A 21,187-nucleotide genomic window follows, 5' to 3' on the forward strand; every position below is an offset into this window, starting at 1 on the left:
ACAAATTTGAAGCAGTACACAAATAATGTAACTAAATATACATTCTCATCACAGAAAACGAAATATTTAAGCATTTTTTTTAAGTTCACACTTCAAAGATTTGACTCAGGAAAGAAGACTACGACACGTGTCAGATAGTTTACAGAAGCGATATTTAAACAGCTAAATGCCAGATCAGTGACTCACATGAAAGCACAATCAAAAAGCATTATAAACTTTTAAAAAACACAACAACAAAAAAATCACTTTTGTTGATGTGAAAATTGGCTTTTATGCATTTTCAACAAGGACATTGATTGTCCTTCCACTTAAAGTCTTAAGGAACAACAATCCAGCAAAGTGTTTTGGAGCAAACAACATGCTTGCTTTATTATATTAACTAACAATGTTGCCATAAATGTTTAATCATTTATATTTCAAAGTCGTTTCAAATACTTTACAATAAAATGTTCTCTACACCCCTACTAGTTTACACATATTACAATCAAAATTGTGTTTTTTGAATATGAATAAAACAGCAAAATCCACCCGTCTTTATGATCTCAGGGAGTGGTCATTTTTCTACTTGACTGAAAAAGACATCACAGTTCATCAGGGTTTAGGTAGTACCCAATCACAGCTCACCTGTTTTCAGCGTTTGGTCATGTGTTGTTCGCACACTGAGCCATGATTGAGTGTTACCTGAGCCTTGAGGAACTGTGATGTCATTTTTAGTGGACAGCAAGTTGCAATATGACTGCCTCCTGTGATGGATGTTGCTGCTTAATCGATATTCCACAAGTGCAACATTAACAGGGCTGCATAGAACATACTATTGGGAAGAAAAATGCAAATGAGAATCAGTTCAATGGCTCAACGGAAACCAAAATATACAATACAAAGGATTTTAGTAAGTGTTAGTATATTTTAGTGTGTATATTAGAATTTGACAAATGTAAAATCCAAACATTTATTGTAAGTCACCTTACTCTGGCTAAGTTCTGAGCAAAAATTTTGTGTGTGGAGAGCTTTTCTTTTAGATGTGAATGTCACAAGAAATTGGAAAAAAATTAAAAATTGTTTTAGCAGTATTAACTTGCTGTAATGCAAATTATTTGCCAAAGTCATTGCGTGCATTATTTCAGTTATTTATATTCACATTATTTTTGGTAAATTGTGAGGTAATGCAGCAGTTTGATCTGAATCACCCTGGTAACACCATGAGATTTAGGGCATTCTAATTAACTATAAATTTAGAACATGGATATACGTACTACTGTACATGTATTGAGAAAAAGAACTACTACGTGATTATCCTGAACAATATAAAATTTTCACATATGAAAATTCATGTGTCAATAACTCAACGTTTTTTTTTGGTTTTTTTAACAGGCGCTATTTATTTATTTCAAAAGTTGCATATACTGTCGTTGAACAAGGGTTACGCTGATGTTTTTGCATGGAAATAAAAGACCACAGGAAATGTGATATTGATGCTTTCAGATGTCTTCTGTGCACCGAACGCCCACATGCATCTGGCATCGGTGTCACAAATAAGCGGGTGCTGTCTACTATGCATGCATCTTGTCTCAAGGGAGAGTTTGGAAGTGATGCAATGCTACACATGGCTTTTTTTTGACTGAAAATGGTAACAAGTGAAATATGTACAGTAGTGTGCAAAAGTCAAGGTGGCTGGTTTTTGTAGAGATTAATGTTATTTTGTGTCAATGTGGTATTATTTATGTACCGGTACTTTATTGGATGTAAATGTCAAAATCCATTTTGTAATAAAGGATAAACAATAAAAACTAACATAGTTTGGCCGATACTTTTACAAGTACTATATGAAGTTTTTTTTGTACAGCAAATATGGGAAAAAAATCAACACTCTCCCACCTTTAATAACCCTGTAAAAAGTTACATCGTCACCATTAATCATTACATCTTTATTACTGACAGAAATAACTTTAAAGCTTTGTAGCAGAGTTTATCTGATAGCGGCAGGGTTCTTGATCAAATGAAAACATGACGCACATTTCCAAAATGATGCTTAATAGATCGATGTTTAAGGCATCAAAACAACTCATTAGAGCTTTAGAGTGCATTAGCCTTTGTAACTTTGTATGTGTGGGTGCATGTGTGTATGGCTGCCGGATCCACAGCGAAGATGAAACTGAGCCTGAAGAGACTGATGGGTCTGATGCAACTTAGGCCAACTTCATCTTAGCTGCAGATTTTCATCACAGGAAATACCAGGAATTGGATGTTGACAAAAGGCAATACTGAAAAAAAATCTTTTATTCATGCATTTATTTATAGATGGCTGGCTACTGAAAAGGGAGGATCACGTTTTCCACATTTTCATTTAATTAAGTTATTTTTTTGTGAAAAGCATGTTTAATAGTAAGACCGTTGAACAATATATATATATATATATATATATATATATATATATATATATATATATATATATATATATATATATATATATATATATATATATATATATATATGTGTGTGTGTGTGTGTGTGTGTGTGTGTGCTGGATTAAAAAAAATACACAGTTAAAAGATTTAAATTCAGTGATACTTTTAAATACCACTAGATGGCGCCCTAGTACACTTGTGGTACTGGTACCACAGAATCCCTAGTAATTAATTAGAGGTTTGGTAAAGTGATTTTGTGCACATAAATTGAATTAATTAAACGTTCAATTTTTAAAGCATGCACTTTTTCCTACTCAAAATGGTTAAATGTGATTTTACTTTTACTTTTTACTTTTAATGTTTTCCCCATGAATTGATCTTACTAAGTGGTTGATTAATTTATTACAAATTATAAAACATTATTTTACGGACACATGCACATTAAAATGTTTTTAATGGTTTACATTAAACTATTTGTCACACTTGTGTGTGTGTGTGTGGGGGGGGGGGGTGACCAAGTAACATCCATCCATCCATCCATCCATTTTCTTTAGGAAATAATTGAGAAGCTGTGCGTCAAATCATTATGAGTGTTCAATCGCAACATTTATTTCTTTGCTGTTGTTGTTATTATTATATCTATTGTTTTAACCTCATTTAGGAGCGACTTAGACCACTTGTTCACTTAATATAGCTTCTGAGGACAACACTGCCCACCCCTGACATAAAATACTAATATTTTATTGCACTGACTGTTTAAGCGTGTGTACTGTATATTAAAACTTTGCACATATTACTGGTTGTTGATTTAATTCTATTGTTGGTGCATTTATGTAATTAATTATTTATTATTATTATGTGTAACAACCTATATTGACAAAACATGCGAGCCTACATGCCTATAATCTTTTTTCTTTTTGAAGAATTAGTGCCCTGGTTGTCCCCAGAACAAGCTTGAGCGCGCACGCGCGTGTGTGTGCGTGTGCGTGTTGTGTCTGCTGACATCACAGCTGGAAGTGCCTTGTCACGCGGGTTTAGTAAAAGTTGGGATCGGAGCTCCACGGGACGAGACACACGCACACGCACACACAAGTCAGGCCGGCGTAGAGGCAGCGAAACCCGGCTGGACTTTACCCCGACGTTCGTTGAGATTACCACCAACATTTAAACACGAGCGGGAGACGAGTGTTTCTGTTTGTATCGAAAAAGCGTGACATACGCGGCGAGGGCGACTTTCTCCGAAGTTAAAGCCTTTTTATTGTATTTCTTTGGGCAATTTCGATGCCGATTTTGGATTTGTAGAGGTGTAACGACGAAGGACACTTTGAAGCGGCAAATGAAGCAAAGTTGAAGTTGGGTTACTACAACGTCGTGCAACTCGGTAAATGTTACGACGTTTTCGGCGCACGTAAACCTGCTTGGACTGTCGAGACGAGCGAGCCGAGCTGTCAAACCCGATGACGACGGCAAACTGCCCCGGTAATGAGGAGCTGGACTTCCGACTCATCTTCGGGGAGGACGGCCAGCAACAGCAGTTGGGCCCCGCAGGTCAGTGTGCTTGCCCGGTGCCATGTTTCCCCCATACATACTCAACACTTTTTTTTCCGTTTTTTTAAACTTAGTCTTTTTTTTCGACGTTTCATCATTTAACTCTGTGAATTTCACCTCGTTAAGGGGAGCAGTTGTGCTTGAGAAAGTCAAATGTTTACATATCACTTCTCTATGGCCGCCTGCCAGAGAATAACAGCAGCTGTCATTAGCCTGACATGCTAACCGGTAATAGAAATGTGATTGCCTCAAAAAGTCTAGTGATTTTTACTTTGATGAATGAATAAATGAATGAATGTGTGTAAACATCTGCGAGGTTTTGCTTCTAGCGTTTACTTGTTAGATAGTAAATATGAACATGCTATAAACAAGAACACGTTTAGTGAAGTTAGAGACATAATGACAAGCAAAACAGTCAATTAGTACTACGTAATCGTTTTTTGACATCATAAATATTAGTGCTGGGTGTTATGGCTTGAAAGGGTTAGTGCGTTATGCTCCAGTACAAAAAAGTAGTATTGCTCTACGTATTGTCATATGTTGGGTAATGTTAACAAAATATATTATATGGCATATTAACATTGAATGTATCAGCAGAAAACATTTTAATAGAATTGAGAAATTCTTATTACACACTTTTTAAGAAGCAGCATATCACTGACTACTGTTGGGTATTGCAGCTTGAAGGTGTATCGCGATATGCTACGATACAACAAAGGCGTAATGCGATATATTGGGCAATATTTGCAAGAAAGTATTCTACGGCATATATATTAACAATGAGTGACAGAAAAAAACAGAAATTATTTTAATAGAATTGAGAATTTCTTTTTTAGAAGCAGCACATCATTCACATCAATAAGCACATAAACACTTTTTCAAAAATAGTAGCATGTCCAGATTTTTTTTTTCAAGCATGCCCTTGACTACATGAAATGTAATAATAAATAGTTATAGAAATGATGGAATGGAGAAGTTTTTTACCTTTGTGGTCATCCCCTGGGCTTTTGCTCACTTGCTATCAAACTCAATCATTAAATTGTTTGAAAACAAGAACATGATGGATGGTTGAATGCTGCCAGTATCACTTTTCTAATTTCCATATTATGGTCTGCCTTTCTCGACCCTACTTCAAACATGCTTGTTGTGTTAGGAGGGTGACGTCTCATGTGCGTTGTCAAATTGGTCGTTCCACCGCTTGAATATACAGTTGTGTGAACAATGAAAACACATGACAACTCTATCTACTTTTTTAAGGCTGAAATGTTTAATGAAAATGGACGATTTTGCCCTCTTGTTATGAACATACACAACTTCGTCTTGGTCAGCCATTTTGCTACTTAAACCATAAGCGAAATACACCAGATCCGTGACATCACTTGCGTTGGTGAGAAAAGAAAGACAACGAAAAGCAAGGAGCTATGGATGGTTATAATTTATTTACTGAATACTTTATTATAATGAAATAACACAAAAATAATGTGTCTCAGAATAGATATGCAAAATATTGTAAACTGATCATCGTATTGGGATACGCATATTGTGTCACTTCACTTTGCAATATATCGATATTATTGCCTAGCCCTCCTAAATATGTACATATATTGTACAATGTTTGAGTCCATGTTGTGTTATTTGCTGTTTATACACCTTAATGTATAGTTGTGTCTCAATCACATCAATTTCTACATGTTTCAGAACTATTTTTTGTCCCATAGTCAAATGGATTCCTGTGAGTTTATTGAAAGTTTTTATTGAAACATTACATGACTGTTGTCACAAAAGACAGAGTACAAATCCAACTCTGTACTGCAAGATGTTTTGGGCTATTCAATCTGGATCTGTGTTTGCTTCGTTCAATGTGCGAGAGGAGAGGAGAGTTGTCGCCGGACAAATTGTGGTAGCTTTAAATGTCAGTTCCTGACAGTGACGAGAGAAGGTCATTGGCGCGCAGACGAAACCCCAATACACACCCTACCTGACTAGTGTTTTTCCCCTCTTTAACAAGCTCAAAGAGCTCATCAAGAGCACTCGTCATTAAGACGTGAATTACATCAAAATGGCTGTGACGATGGGGGTGTGGAAGATTTCGAAAGAATCCTTCCAGGAGTGCATGAAGGCGTGGCAGAGAAGGCTAGGAACGTGTGTAGACTCCAGGGCGATGATTTCAAAGGGATTTGAAATATCTTTTGTGACACCAGTCCTAAATAAAATTCACCCAAATAAACCCATGTACTGTATGTGTACTATGCATCAGAATGATCAGACTGTAAACCTTTATTAACAAAAGAGACATTCTTACTGAAGACAGTTAACCTCACTCATTGTGCTTTGTATTAAAACATAAATGGAGATTATTATGTGTAGTAGGTGAGTTCACACTAAAAATAAACACATTGTACAAAGATATGTGTGTGAGCTAATGTAACATCGCATTATGATCCAGTTCTTGTTCTAGGATACTCTCAATTGCATAATCTTGTACTGTGCTTTGGTGGATGATGCCCAAAAGTAAAGCCCTCAAATGCATTTCATGGTTTTATGAAATCTCATGCATTGATGATTTTTTTGCAAGAGACAAATTTTTAAGAACCTTGATGAACCATACCAGTATAATATGACAATAGTCTTCATCCTGACCATTGATAGCTCAGCCGTTACTATTTTGTTATAACTAAATAAATCAATTTTGGCTATATAGTGGAACAATGAAAGTTTTAATAACAAGGCCTAAAGTTGCTTCTAAGAGCTTATGAGTAGATGCTAGAGGTTTTGCACAATACATATAGAATACTCCCAAATGATACAAGATAGTAGCTATTTAAAACAACATATCTGAGGCAGACTCAACAGCCGTTGTGGTGTGTATTTTTTGAATCATGATTGAGTCAAGTCCTGCACTCTATGAAGACTCTGTGAACGACAGTATCTTTGAGAGCTGTTCAGCCATGCTTTGTTTGGATGCTTATTGGTTCAGTCATTGACTCAAAACCAGCGGAACCAATAAATGCTCCCACTGTGTATATTTCTTAAACTTTGGAATATACTCACGGAATAGCTGCTGCAAACCTAAATCAGTTTTTCTCTGGTTAGAATTATTTGAACTCCCGATGCCTCAAGGGGGAAAAATACACCACTTTGAATTAGTGCCGTAGTAAAAAAAAAAAAAAAGTGCTTTTAATCGTATTTGGATGGCCTGACTTGGCTCAAAAAAAGAGAGGGGGGTAGTGTTCCTGTCTAAATGAATAAGCGGAGCGTAAAAGCAGGATCACAGAGGGAGTGTTACACTCATTTCTCCTTTCTCTGAAGGCAACACTCATGTCGCGGCTTGTTTTGTAGTTTTTTTGTGACAAGCGGGTGAACTACTACTTTGTTTCGAACAGGTTTCTACAAGGCGCTGTTTTGTTCCATTGCCTGTTGTGGCCCGGGTTTGGGCTGATGTCATTTCACAATTTGGAATTTCACTCTTGTATAAATATACCCATGCTTACCCAAACTCTCATATAAAAAAGTACTTTGCTTTACTAATTTAGAGGTGCAATGATTAATCGATTCATCGACAACTAAACGATGACTGGATGAATCATTATGAAGCATTGTTGATGAGGTGTGGCAAAGTTGATCAAACAGAAAGATGAAAAACCAATTTAGTGAAGAGTGGACATGACATCAGAAAAGTGATACGTGGTAGTAAATAGTAGTGATGGAGGCGAAGTAAATTTAACATGGCTAGTTGAAGACAGACGGAAGTGAATAACTCATGTCGTTTTTGCATTAAACATTTGATGATTAATGGTGTCATACTGAAGATGTTATTGTTCCCGGTAATTTAACATTGAGTGTAATGCTGAATGAAACAACCTTCACTTCTACGCGCCGCTTCAAATTTTAGGAGGAGAACGGACTTTGATCGGGTGCTGAAGAGTGAAGTTCCTCAAAAAGAATACATCACAGCAAATAAATTAATTTCTTTCCACTTTTTATTTTAACCGGGGCGAACAGGGTCAATGAATTGACCACTCCAGACCCACTCCCTTCCTCACAAGAAAGTGAGAGTGACTTCCCAGGCTATTTATAATTTCAGAATCCCAAATTGTCATTAAGTCATGTATTAGCTGTGCAGACAATGTTAAGCTAATGCTAACAGGAACAATTTTAACTTGAAGCAATTTGCCACCATTTAATTAGTTAAAAACCATACAAAATCATAAACCCACAAGTTTAAATATTTGATATACTGTCTTCATTTTGTTAACTGTGGATAAGTTAAAATCAACCAATCCAGTCGGCAGGTGGTGTGAGTCTAACGTAGCAGTCGACAGACATCTTTACCCTCCATTTCTTGTCACAATGCATAGATGGCCACTATAGTACTACAGTAGTCATATTACTTCCAGATCAACTCTCTTTGTTTAAAAACAAAGCTCAATACCAGTTCAGGCTGAGAGTCCTGTTAAGTCAATAGGAAGAGAAAAAAAATCTAATTAAATCAAAATAAATCCAGTACCAGTCGTAAACTTATCTTAGCAGAAGGCATACTTCTGTTTAGTCATCCAACATGACTAATGGTGATCATCTCCATTCATTGTGTTATGCAACTCTCACAAAGACTTGACAAAAGTACTGTACTTAGAAATTTCAGCTAAAAATGTGACTTCTGGTGCATATTCTCCTTCTAGGTTCTTGTTTCAGAACATGTGTCACATCCATAAAGCGGCAAAACACCCGTAGGGTTAATCCTTTAATGCTGCTTGAAATGAGGTTTTCACTTGGCTACGGAAGTCACTTATACAGTAATCTCAACCCTCGGCTCATATGTGGCCTTTCTACTTACATAAGTAAACACGAGACATTAATATTAATTAAAATCTGAGTCTTAGAGTGCAATTTTATACAATGCCAGAAGCCTCTGCTTGGCATTTTACATCCTGCTGCTCCTCATCTAATTACACATCTTTCCACATCTTTTTTATTGTGCTCTTTGTGTGTTTTATTTTCTTGTTGCTCAGGAAACGATGTACAAAGAAATTGAAATAAGTGAGCGCTATTATTTAGATGCTCAGGCAAATTTGACTGGTCGGGATTTTCCCAGAAATTGCTTTGGAATGAGCTGAATAGAGCCCTGAAACAGACTAATAAGATCTTTGCTGTAGGTAGGGACATTTTTTTTGAAAAGGTAATTTCACAGAAAAACAAAAATAGATTTTGTTGTGTTCTCCCAAAAATTATATGGAGAATGATTGCAGAAACAGTGAGCACTGACAGTTTAATTGATCCCATCAAATGATTTGGGATTTTTTGTGATCTTTTTTCCCCAGCACAAGTGCTGATAATAAGAAAAATTACACCAGATGTTGCATGATCTTATTGCGCTAGTCATCATAATTGCTGTCTTATATTTTTTTCAATTTTTTTTATTCAGTTATTTTTTGCTATAAGAATTGAAATGTTTCCACCGTTCAAGCAAAAGTTTTTACTTTATAACATTAAACTTTTAAATAATGAACTAAAAAAAGTCAATTAAGTCTTTTGATGATAACAGTTTCTCAATAAAACAGATTATTTTTATTTCAACCATTCCCAATCATAGCTTCATCTGTGTCCCATAATAGATCGTGGTTCAAGTTCCACATTATATATAAAACAGTAAAATGGATTTCATAGTGAATCCTAATAATATTTCAAGAACTAACAAGAATGACTATTGGCTTTCCATAAAGTCCACTGACCTTTTAAAAATGCTAACTTACTACTGAAAACACGAACATGGAAAACCACAGGTATCCTTTAATCAGTGACATGTCTAGGGTCTGCCAGTTTAGATGTCACGATATTGCTAACAGCTGATTGTCATGGGGCAGCATTGTGTGTGTGCATGTCTGCATCTGTTATTTTTACCTTTTCGAGGTGGTTTTCAACTTGCTATGCTTTGTTGGAAGTTGATCACTATTTTTGGATGTATAGGTAGGTGTGTGCGCGCGTAAAACAACACAGAAGATGGATAAGGATTTTATTTTATGCCCTGTGTGTCCAAATGCAATTTCAAATCAGAATTTGTAATTTTCTCAAAAATACTGATTTGAATTAAGGGATTCCTCATGATTTGGGCAATTTCTGTTATTGATTGTCTACCCTTCTAAACAAATTTCCTCACAGTCCTCTTGATTCAAGGGAAAGACTGAATGACTGAAATTACATCGCTCTCATGGTGAACTATTTTGAGCTCCCAAAAGAGAGTGGCACAGAGCAGACGGCAGTTTCTAGTGACTCGATCATAGTCAGTGCAGAAGGATCTGTCTTGTCCTAGCACGTCTGCTGCCTTTTTTTTCTTACTCTTTGGACATTTCATGAGCTTAACAAGGAGAGGTGTAGAAGAATGCTGTGTGCGACATCTCCAGGTGAGTGTGTTAGCACCCCCAGACTCTAGCCAGCTGTGTGAGTGTGTGTGTAGGTGTGTGTGTGTGTGGAAATAAGGTTGAAGGGTGATAGCAATGACTCAAACTCTGCAAGTACGAACTCATGAGGGCTGTTAGAAATTAGAAATAAAAATAGACATCTTTTGCTGAAAAAACGCGAAGACAAAATGTACCTGAGCATTTTAACAAACAAGTGTATTACTTTTGTTCGCCATGTCTGCAATAGATGAACCATGAACTGAACTAGAAATGTTGTTAATGTACTAGCAATTTGGAGTTTTATGGTGCTCCCGGAGAGCATACTGTTGTAATCTATCACAGTTTCATTAAATACAGTTTGACTTTTTAATTAATGTCTAGTTCATTTGTAAATTTACAAACTTCTCTCTACTACACATTTGTAATTCTTCCAAAACTCTCTCTTGAAATATTACATTTTCTGCCACCATCCCCAACAATCCTCTTCACCACAAATCTAAGTTTCACACTTTTGATTTATCCATCATTCTATACTCTCTCCAGTAGAATTTATAAATCCTCCATCATTAAAAGTGTAACCTTTTTCCACGTACGCCACTTGAGATTTAGAGATGAACTTTTTGCAAATGACTGTGACCTGAATGACTGAGAATATGCTCAGATGTAATATACAATATTATATTCTTGTTGTAAGACAAAAGGCCGCATGAATTTTCAAAGACACTTCAAGGGACCATTGCCTTTCAATCTCCATGAAAATATAAAAGGCAAAAAGGTTATTGGTCAGACATTCATGCATGAGGTCAACATGTGGGAGCAGACCACCACGTGGGTGCCCCCTAACTCACCTGAACTTAGGGGGTCCAAGCACCCCGTGTGATTAACGAGACGTTTGTTTCCCCGGGGGGCAAGGCATGACTAACTATGTGAGGCATCTGTCTAGTTTAAATTTAGTGTAACTGAAGCTACTGCTGGCTGTGCTGTATCAACATATCAGAGGCTGCATTACACCAGAGAGAAAGCTGTTTAACTCCTGTATCTCCTTTCATTTGTTTCTTTCTCCCCACTGTTCCCTTTGTACTGTGGGGGACAGGGATTATAGTAGTTTGAATGAATTATTTTAGGTAACACCTTTTAAGATGTATTTCAGTCAAGCAACCAGTTGGTATTGTCATCTATACCACAAAGCTTCACTGATTGAGGATTGTGTGGAGATTGTTTCCCTTGAGAAGAAAATTATTTACTCATTTAACTGCTAGCCCAGTTATAGTAGATTTTTAGCGTAAATATGCAGTCAGTCTGGGAATCAATTAGGGCTGCAGTTATCAAGTATTTTTGGTGTTTGGATATCCTACAGAAATTAAAATTGAATATCAAGTATTTGGATAAATATATACCTACTTAGCGAAAAATTATTATGAACACAAAAAAACAAATATTATGTTTCCACTCAATTATGAACAACCAACTTTTGTAAAGAATAACCAACTTTTGTAAATATTTGATAATCATTTTTTAAAAAGCCTATGTCAGGGTATTTTAAGCTTTCCAGTTAATATATGCATATAAATGGGGAAGCCTTCCCCTTTTATTGGTGACTAGATTTCTAACCTGGAAGGGCTCATTCACCGAAACCCAGTCTCTCACCGGGTGGCGGCCGTTCTAAAGCCGACTGCCATGACGAAACAACAACAATAAAAAAGCTAACGTTGTAGAGATCTGTAATGGGAGTCAGAGGCAGAAGCCACAAAGTCACTTTTCTGACATTGAAATGAACTGGAGTCACCAACAAAGCATAAGACGTGTCAACAGACCACACACCGTAACAGCCTATCAAATTGGTCTCCTTGGGAAACTACTATGCATAACAACAGTTCCGCTGGGTGAGAAATAACACGGTTATACATTCCAAAAAGTTGATTTCCATAATATGGGCCCTTTCAATTTAAAATGTGCTTTGCAGCATGACATACTGCCGGAAACAACTCCAAAATAAAATGGGTACCAAGGCATTCGTGTTTGCATATTGTTTGGTGAATTAAGGTTTCTTTTGGAGTTGGCCTTCTCACCTTGTTTCTGGCGAGTTTTACTGTCACACAGAGCATTAACAATTGTTGCTGCTATTGGCTTGACATTATTTTATGCTGTATAGACTAATGTGTGGGTATCCATTAACATTTGTCTAAATTTGTCTAATTTTCATCTGTCACATGCACTACAAGTAAAACAAAGTATTGCTGAGATTGAATTTTCTCTCTCTCTCTCTCTCTCTCTCTCTCTCTCTATATATATATATATATATATATATATATATATATATATATATATATATATATATATATATATATATATATATTTCATTAAGGAATTAAAAAAACTTCTATCTTGCATTTCCTGGCCAAGAGCCAATCAGAGAAAGAATGCAAATTTGGGTGCACACCCATTGGTTACTTGAAAGAGTGACCACCTTGCAGTGGAAACGCTTCCCAGAATGCTCTTTTCAGCCAGCAATCTCTTTACATAAAACATATTTAAAAAGCGAAATAACACAAAAAATCTCTTAACACTAAATTCTAAAAATTACTTTTAATTTCCGGTTGGCGATATTGTGTATAGTATGAGTTTGGGTATATGGTATAAAGCGGGACTAAGAATTGGAGCAGCGACAAATAAATCTCTGGTAAAGCCAGCTGTGTTGTAACTGTGAATGACAATTAATGAATTGAACCAACCCAACTCAACTGAACATGTTTCTCCTCGCCTTAGTGGTGCTGTAAAATGACTATTGTCACATTGACTGCAGGCCGATTGGAGTTAGTACTATAAAGATACAGCAATATAGCAGATAAACATGCAAGTCAGTTGAATTATATTTCGGTAAGCAAAATGGGGCGTGGCGGACTGACAGACATATGACGGACGTCAAATGGACATCAAACGTAATGTCTATCCCAACGATTACAAAATGGCTGAAAATTGCTATTCCAACATTTTTAATTCACCGTTTTTTTTTTTTTTAGCACTCCTGTCATTCGTCGGACCGATGGACAGTCAGTGCTGATGAAGTGTCCACCTCTTGTCAATTACAGTGAATGAGTTAAATGTCCATAAAAAGAATCAATTTCATTTGCCACAATTCAAATCAGTACCACACCAGTAAGATTATCACAGGGCAAGGTCCACAATCCAGCTGCGGACAATAAGGTTGTATGAACCCTACTACATGGGTCATAACCGGAATGTGCACCATGTGGACTGACAGCTGGGCAAAAAGGGCATTTCGCGCCAACTGTGAATAGAGTTCCAACGACCTCATACTCCTCCGATCATCATAAACAGCATCCAGCTTCCCAATATTCATCCTTTGAAGATTCCCGACAATGCGCTTCCTATTTGGAGCAAAGCATGTTGTTTATAGTGAATCTTAAATGCTTGCTTTGTTAGAGGTCAAGTCACTGGGTATTTTAGTTGTGGCACATTACAAGATTCTATAAGATTAGCTGCAAGTCTGATAAGAAGCTTTCTTAGCCTTTTTCAGAAAAACACATTAATACATCTTTAAGACTATTGTGTGGCAATGGGATCTTGGTGGGTATTTAGTTCAGGTTGTTGTTTGGCACTATTTCTTTATCCCATAATGGTATTTTGGCATGAGATTGTTAATTAGGAGCCTAACTTAGCTGCCAGCGTATGCTAACCTTGGCTTAGGGTGAGCCACTGCTGGTTAGTGAATGACGACTTTATGAAGTAACCCTCACACAAACATTACATAACACGCAAACACGATACAAGGAATGATTAAACAAAGAAATTAGGACCTGTGCAATTCACGCAGACTGGATCTCCATTATCAAAATTTCATTTGTATGCAGGGATCCCCAGTAGGCTTGGCACAAACCCAGTCAGGAAGGTTTTAAGCCACAGGTGATGGCAAACCTTTGTAACACGTATGTCCGTGCGTCACAAGCTCCCATTTTAGAAAAGTAGGCCACTAGCCAACCCACAAGATCTAAAACAAAACAAAGCCTTAAAAGACTACAGGGTAAGCAATTGGTTTTGTTATTTGATTGTGAATGACCTCATACAAGTAGTATAAAGGAAAATTCCTTTTGTTCTAATGCGTAATACTCTTGAGTTCAGTATGACATCAGGCAAGGTTTTTGATTTTCAGTATTTAAAGTGTGTCTCAATTACCGAAAAAAACATACTTTGTCATTGGTGTATAAACCTTAATAGGATAGTTACCAAAATGGAGTTTACTTAGAATCGTCATATCTGACATGAGTTTTAATTTTTTGTAGAATTGAATTGATCTCTGGATGTGCTAAACTCCTGTCAGTGTTGTGTTCAGAAAGGTAATGCTGGTAGCAAATGTTTGGAGAAATTGGCTGAAGCCACATCAGGCCACTAACTCAGAAGAATCATCCCACCAGGGGGAAAAACATAATTGAAATGGCAATTATGGTGTGATTGTTTATCTCTGAGGGTCATGGTTCGTGGCATAATTCTGCTGCGAGCTGTCTCCCAGCAGCTCTTGATGTGAGTTGAAAGAGGAGACAGGGCCACTGGTCAGAATACAAAGGCTTTTGTGCATGGGGTGTAAGCAGATCTGGTTCTAATCAAGTTGCATGCCCACCATAAAGGGAATCTGGGGTTAGGTTACCCTCAAGATCCTTTGCCACAAGGTTTTGTGGCAAATGCGTAATCCAAAACTATTATGTCTTGGTGCATGAACATGCATGCACAAATGGCATATTAGGGGCTATTTATCCAGGATATTTTTTTTTTATTTTAAATGTAAAAACAATGGCATTCTAGCTATTTGCTTACCTACTTTACAAATGCAGGAATGCAAACAGGACTTAGCACTAGAAAATTCATCCAATAAGACTAGTGACTACTTTTTAAAGTACCTGTATACAGTAATATAAACTTTCCAGAGTTAAATATATGCCTTTAAGGAATGACATTGCATTGGCATATTAATTTCTTATGAAATTTGAGTTTTTTTGGCAGCGACATTTATAAAACCGGAAATGAAAATAGGCATGGCTGCTTGGATAATATGGCTGTGTTTTTATACTGCACAAGTGATACAGAGGCAGCTCTCAATTAATTGAATAATCAATTAGTTGTTCATTGTTAACTGTTGCAGTTCTATTTGTATCTTTTTTTTTAACACAAATTTTAAAATCACATTTTACCACTTGCTGTCAATCGAAAATGACATCATATACTGTATACTCAAGGCTCTGGTAAAAAACAATCACAGCTCAGCTCGTGAACATCATATGGCCAAACCCAGAAAACAGGTGTGCCCTGTTGTTACCTGAGTCTTGAGCATGTGATGTCATTTGGAACATCTGGAAAAGTGTGTTTTAAAGGTATTAATTGGACATAAGAAAAACTTAATTATCAAATTAATTATGGACAAAATATTGTTTTTACTGTAAAAAGAGCCAAGTAAGTAAAATATCCCTTTAATAATTTGAGATTTAACTGAACGTGCATTAGCATTGGCTGAAAGTAGAGGCAATAGCATTAACCTGAATCTGCTCTGGGAGAGACTAACCTTACCTCTCTGTTGTTAACTGGACTTTCTCAGAATGTGTGCTTGTATGTCACTGCCGGTCACAGGACCCTGACACACTTAGTGGGAGGAGGGAGGGGGACTTGCGCCTTATCCCCAAGCAAGAATGCTCGGGCAGTGTGTTACTGTCACTGCGAGGCTTAGCAAAGGTTGTAACAATAAAACCAAGTGGATGTTGGCGTCACCAGCAAGGTTTCCCTGCTGTTCCGGTCACTTTGTGGTATGTCCCAAACATCATGCTTCAATAAAATGGGAGTGGTGAAACTATTAATAACTGAGGTACAGCAAAGCCTCTTAGAGCTCTTTATTTAAACGGATTGGCTCTGATGTATGGACACTTGAGGAGTGTGTGACGCACTCTGGGTTTTCAAGAACTGCATAGGGGATTTACATTCAAAGCCATTGATTAAAAAAAAAAAAAAATCGTTACCTCCACTCTTTCCATTACTTCTGTGTGACCTACTGTCCTAAGGTGACTAGTCTTTGCCAGGGGGTTTCCCCATCACCAGCTCCTTTCCCCACTCTGGAGGTTTTAGGTCACATGCTAATTATATCCATGACCAGGTAGCATGGCTGTCCCCTGGATGACCCTCGGCTTTCTAACACTAAAAATGTGTAAGTAGAAAAGCAGATGGACCTGGTGACATTGGATTGAGCGCTCCTTCTCAAGTGCAACACTATCATGAAAGTGAAAGACAGCTTCATGGCAATTTTTTAAAAGGCAAAAAAAAGATAAAAAGTTGAATCAATAATCTTTAGGTTACGGTATTGAACCGTTAGACGAGACTGTTTTGTAATCTCCCACCTGACTACAGTGCTAAAAAGGCAGACCTTAAAAGGTGACTGCTCTCGTTTCTTCCACCAAGCCGACAGGGATGTGATTTCAGACTTTCCTTTAGCATGGTTATGACAAATTATCCTATTCTCACATACAGAACTATAGTCATTATAACGTGTCCATGCATCTTTTAACTAAAAGAGTACATAGTATCTCAAAATATGCTCATGGTGGTGCCTCGCCAGGCTTGGAGCTCGGTGTGTTCAGAACACATCTAAAGTATGATTTTGAAAAATTAATGGAAAAAACTCCTTCCCCAAAGTTTTTCTGATCGCCATGATCTAAATGACCTGGAGACCTGTCGACTTAAGTATTTATGTACTGTTACCCTTCATGTCTCTGTACTTTGTTTCCTTCATGTAATCTCTCTTGTCTTATGCCGCCATTATGAAATTTATAGCTCTTTTCCACACGTCTTCCGCTTGCCTCAGTTGTTTGTGTCGGTGTGTACATACTGCCTGTGTTGTCTGTCAGTCAGATGCTGCTGTCAGAGGAGCCAATGCTGGGGTCTTGTGACAGGGAGTGTGGCCCAGTGTGAAGCTGAGCAGCTCTAAATATACAGATTGCTGCGGCTCCTGTTGTTGCTGTTGTTAGGAAGCTAGGCTAGGGGGGCCAGTCTCTATCCTTTAACCCCAACATCTGATTCAACAGGCTGTTGTGGTTACAACATGAGGAAAGTTTGGAAGTGAACTACAAAGTTACAACACAACCCAATGTTTTGATTTTACGCTTTTATGTACCGTACATAATCTCTTCTTCTTTGGTTTTTAGAGAAGTATTGTGTAACGATTTCCCAATATGCTCAGCATTCATTTATTAGGAAAGAATATACTGTATATAGTCCTCTATCACTCTACTTCTACCTGTCAGTTGCAAAGTTGTGTTTTGACCTATGCCATCTATGTCTGATTTGTTAGCAGTGTAACTGGAAAAACTACGTTGCTGATTTCCACAAACATTTTGTGGAGGTGTTTGGCATAAACTTTATAGTTTTTAGTATGGCATCTGTCAAAAATAAAAGTTCAAAGTCTAGAAGTATTATTTCTTTTACTGAAGGTGTGCTGGTTGGTTGGTTAGTAAGATAATAGAAAAAGAGCACAGGCAATATCCACATAACTTGTATAAATATGTACATGAACATGTGCCAAGAAAGACACTATCAGAGTCAATCTGAGCAAAAACGCTTTTTCACGTTCTGTTTCTCGTATGACCAGTATCACACTCGCCATTCACCACTAAACTAGTAGGAATCTACGATGATCTACTGTGTATTGTTTGGACAATTAGGTGGCTCACCCTTCAACATGTGAGAAATTTTGTAGTGAGGGCGGTGGAGAAACACTCCCGATAGGTGCTGCAGAGTGCATCCAGTGGAAGTTTATCAATAACCACTAACCCAGTGCAGCCAATGTGGACTATGTGCTCTTGTCTATTTGTTTGTTTCAGTGTTATTGTGTGTATGTATGTGTGTGTGCGTGTGTTTGTGAATGTTTGTGCACATGTTGCCTGTGCTGAATGACTTTGGGTATAAATAGCCTGCCAGTGCAGTGTGTTGACAGCTGACAGCACGCACCATTGTGTGAATTTGTTTCCTGAGTAGTGTTGTTCATCAGTTATCCCTCTTGAAGCAATGCCTGTATGGCTTACTTTACGTGGTAACCCTCTTAATTTTTTTTTGTCCTGAAGCTGGATACAAAGATTTTCTGACTTGTTTTGCTAAAAGTGGAGAGGTGTGTCACTGTTTAAAAAACTGCAGTATAGTAGAATATCAAATTATTACTTTAGATTAGGGGTGGCATGGTGGCATACTGGTGAGCATGTCTCATGGTTCAGAAGTCCCTAGTTCAATTCCCGCTCGTGCCGGTATTCCTGTGTGGAGTTTGCATGCGTAAGACCCAGAATCTTGGCCCAGAAACAAAACGGACACGGACAGAAGAAGTTCTTTATATACAAAATAAAATCAACAACTAGACTTGGAAAACGGGAGCGTGACATTCTGACATTTCAGTAAAAACCTAGTGTATGAATACAGTCCTTTAGGACACAATAAAGCAATACAAAAAATGCCCAAGGTGACAAAAACATGACTGATATGCCAAGGGTCACAAATGCAAGACCATAGAAACTGATCACAACACCTAACTGTACAATCTCAGGGTTATTTAGCTTTATATATTCCATGGCTTTCATATAAAGATGATGTGTTAATATTTCATTATATGTCTCGTCATAGATCTGGAGCCAGATGACAACACATCGTTCTACATTCTAAATGTGGGGCAGCCCCCATCAGTGGTTACCAACCACCCGTCAATCAGTGTCCCCCGACATGGAATGCAGTCACACTCTTCGCTCATCAGCACTTCACCTCGCCTCCAGTCACACAAACAAGGACCTGTGCATCTGACTTATGAGGCGCAAGACTCAAAGTATGGCACCTCCCCATTACTCCATTCTGCCCCAGTGGAGGCACCAAAAGCCTTCGAGTGCCCCAGTATTCAGATTACCTCCATCTCCCCAAGTTGCCAACAAGAGATGGATGCCAATGAACAAGATATGAGGGCAAATGGCCCTGATAGGGACTACCACAATGAGAGGCCTCTGTCCAGAGACCACCTATATTTGCCCCTTGACCACTCGTACCGAGACTCCTCTCTCAGCCCAAGCCCAGGCAGCAGTCTTTCATCTAGAAGCTGGTTTTCTGATGCCTCCTCCTGCGAATCCTTTTCCCATGTCTATGACGATGTCGATGCTGAGCTCAATGAAGCCGCTGCACGCTTCACACTGGGCTCGCCGCTCACGTCGCCAGGCTGTGCCTCCCCTCAAACGGGTGTCGGCAATCTGGAGGAACAACCACAGTGGCAGCACCCTCATCCTTCCTTTGTCCAGCACTCCCATTCGTTGTCACCTCGACAGTCGCCCTGTCACTCACCACGCACCAGTGTCACTGATGAGAATTGGCTTAGCCCACGGCCACCTTCTCGGCCTTCCTCTCGTCCCACCTCACCCTGTGGGAAGAGGCGCCACTCCAGTGCGGACATCTGCTATCCTGGCTCCATGTCGCCACATCATTCGCCCTCGCCCACGCCAGGACCTTCCCCGAGGGGCAGTGTAACAGAGGACACCTGGGGTGGCAGCCCTTCTATAGGAATGTCGCCTTTCCAGTGCTGCCAAACTGAGGCAGACATCCCATCCAAGACAAGGAAGACCTCACAAGACACAACAGCCATGCAACCCTCAGCAAAAGGAGAATTGGGAATTGATGACAAAGGAAATTTGCCTCATAATCTAGACTCGCCCTCAGAAGATGCACTCCAGAATCTCAAGAAGGATGGGTCTGGCGAACAGTTCCTCTCTGTGCCCACTCATTTTTCATGGAATAAACCAAAGCCTGGGCACACACCAATATTCAGGTAATTTCCACGATGGCAATGTAAATGTTGCATTTCAATTCTACAACAGTCAAGTACTGTATTTTTTCGTACGAGAAGGCACACTTAAAATCACTTAGTTTTCTCAAAAATCGACATGTTATATAATCAGGTGCGCCTTATGTATGGATGCCGAATTTAAGTTAAATAAAGTTTGACTTACTTCCTGGACTGCTTTGTGTCCCTTAATGTACAGTAACTCGTCTTGTAATTACAGAAAATCACGATTATTGGAATTTTGTAGAATATCGGCATCTGACTTTAAAAAAAAATTATAATGGCCAATATTACATTAAAAAGTGTTAACTTAGGGAAACTATATGAAGTATCAGTTATCATTTATTTCATTTAAAATACTGCTGACCCTTTTAATTTTAGTTGAACCTTTTCACGTGCTGATGATCCTGGGATTGGAAACTTCCTAAAAATGTTGTTAGAATTTTTAAACAAAGACGACAATTGTCTAAAATGAAAAAAAAATACAATTTGTGAATCGATTAGTTGGAGTTAGTATGTTTTGTTTGTTTGTTTGACACCAACATTATCCTTTTACTGAAAATGACCAAATATTGGTTAGTGGGTACCTTGACAAAGAAAAATCTGTATCTGTATGAAAACCCTGAAAAAACACAATCAATTTCTACTCATATATGCCTATGTATGTGCTCGATATATGGACATGTTCGTAAATAGACATGGTCATTGAGACTGTGCCTTATAATACTTATAATACGTATTGTGATATGGCGTAGCGTATCAAAGAATCAAATGTCTATAATGTCTATGTTAAACAAAGTATTTTTTTCAATACTCATTATCAATATTGTGGTCAGAATATCGTAAAAATGCAAAGTATCATAGCACAGGTTTCTCTAAACTAACCATACTAGTAAGAAACTAAGCAAAATGTTTTTTTTTTTGCACAAATATAGGGAATTGCACAGCTTATTTGCAAACCCTGAAACTGACCGGACAACAGT

At 37.9% G+C, this 21,187-nt stretch overlaps 1 protein-coding gene and 1 long non-coding RNA gene across 2 annotated transcripts in view; one reads left to right on the forward strand and one right to left on the reverse strand.

The window, feature by feature from the left end:
• The window catches only part of LOC148424532 (uncharacterized), a 57,110-nt gene that overhangs the window by 982 nt on the left and 34,941 nt on the right, over positions 1 to 21,187 (reverse strand). The window lies entirely within an intron of this gene.
• Positions 3,467 to 21,187, forward strand: part of nfatc3a (nuclear factor of activated T cells 3a) — a 51,933-nt gene continuing 34,212 nt past the window's right edge. The window contains exons 1-2 of the mRNA XM_088412588.1: positions 3,467 to 3,953; positions 19,010 to 20,189. Of these exons, the coding sequence (XP_088268714.1) occupies positions 3,863 to 3,953; positions 19,010 to 20,189 (1,271 nt within the window). The 5' untranslated portion in view covers positions 3,467 to 3,862. The remainder of the gene's footprint in view (positions 3,954 to 19,009; positions 20,190 to 21,187) is intronic.

This window comes from Hippichthys cyanospilos, chromosome 4 (genome assembly GCF_059441005.1).
Source record: "Hippichthys cyanospilos isolate Australia breed blue-spotted pipefish chromosome 4, RoL_Hcya_1.0, whole genome shotgun sequence".
Lineage (NCBI taxonomy): Eukaryota > Metazoa > Chordata > Actinopteri > Syngnathiformes > Syngnathidae > Hippichthys > Hippichthys cyanospilos.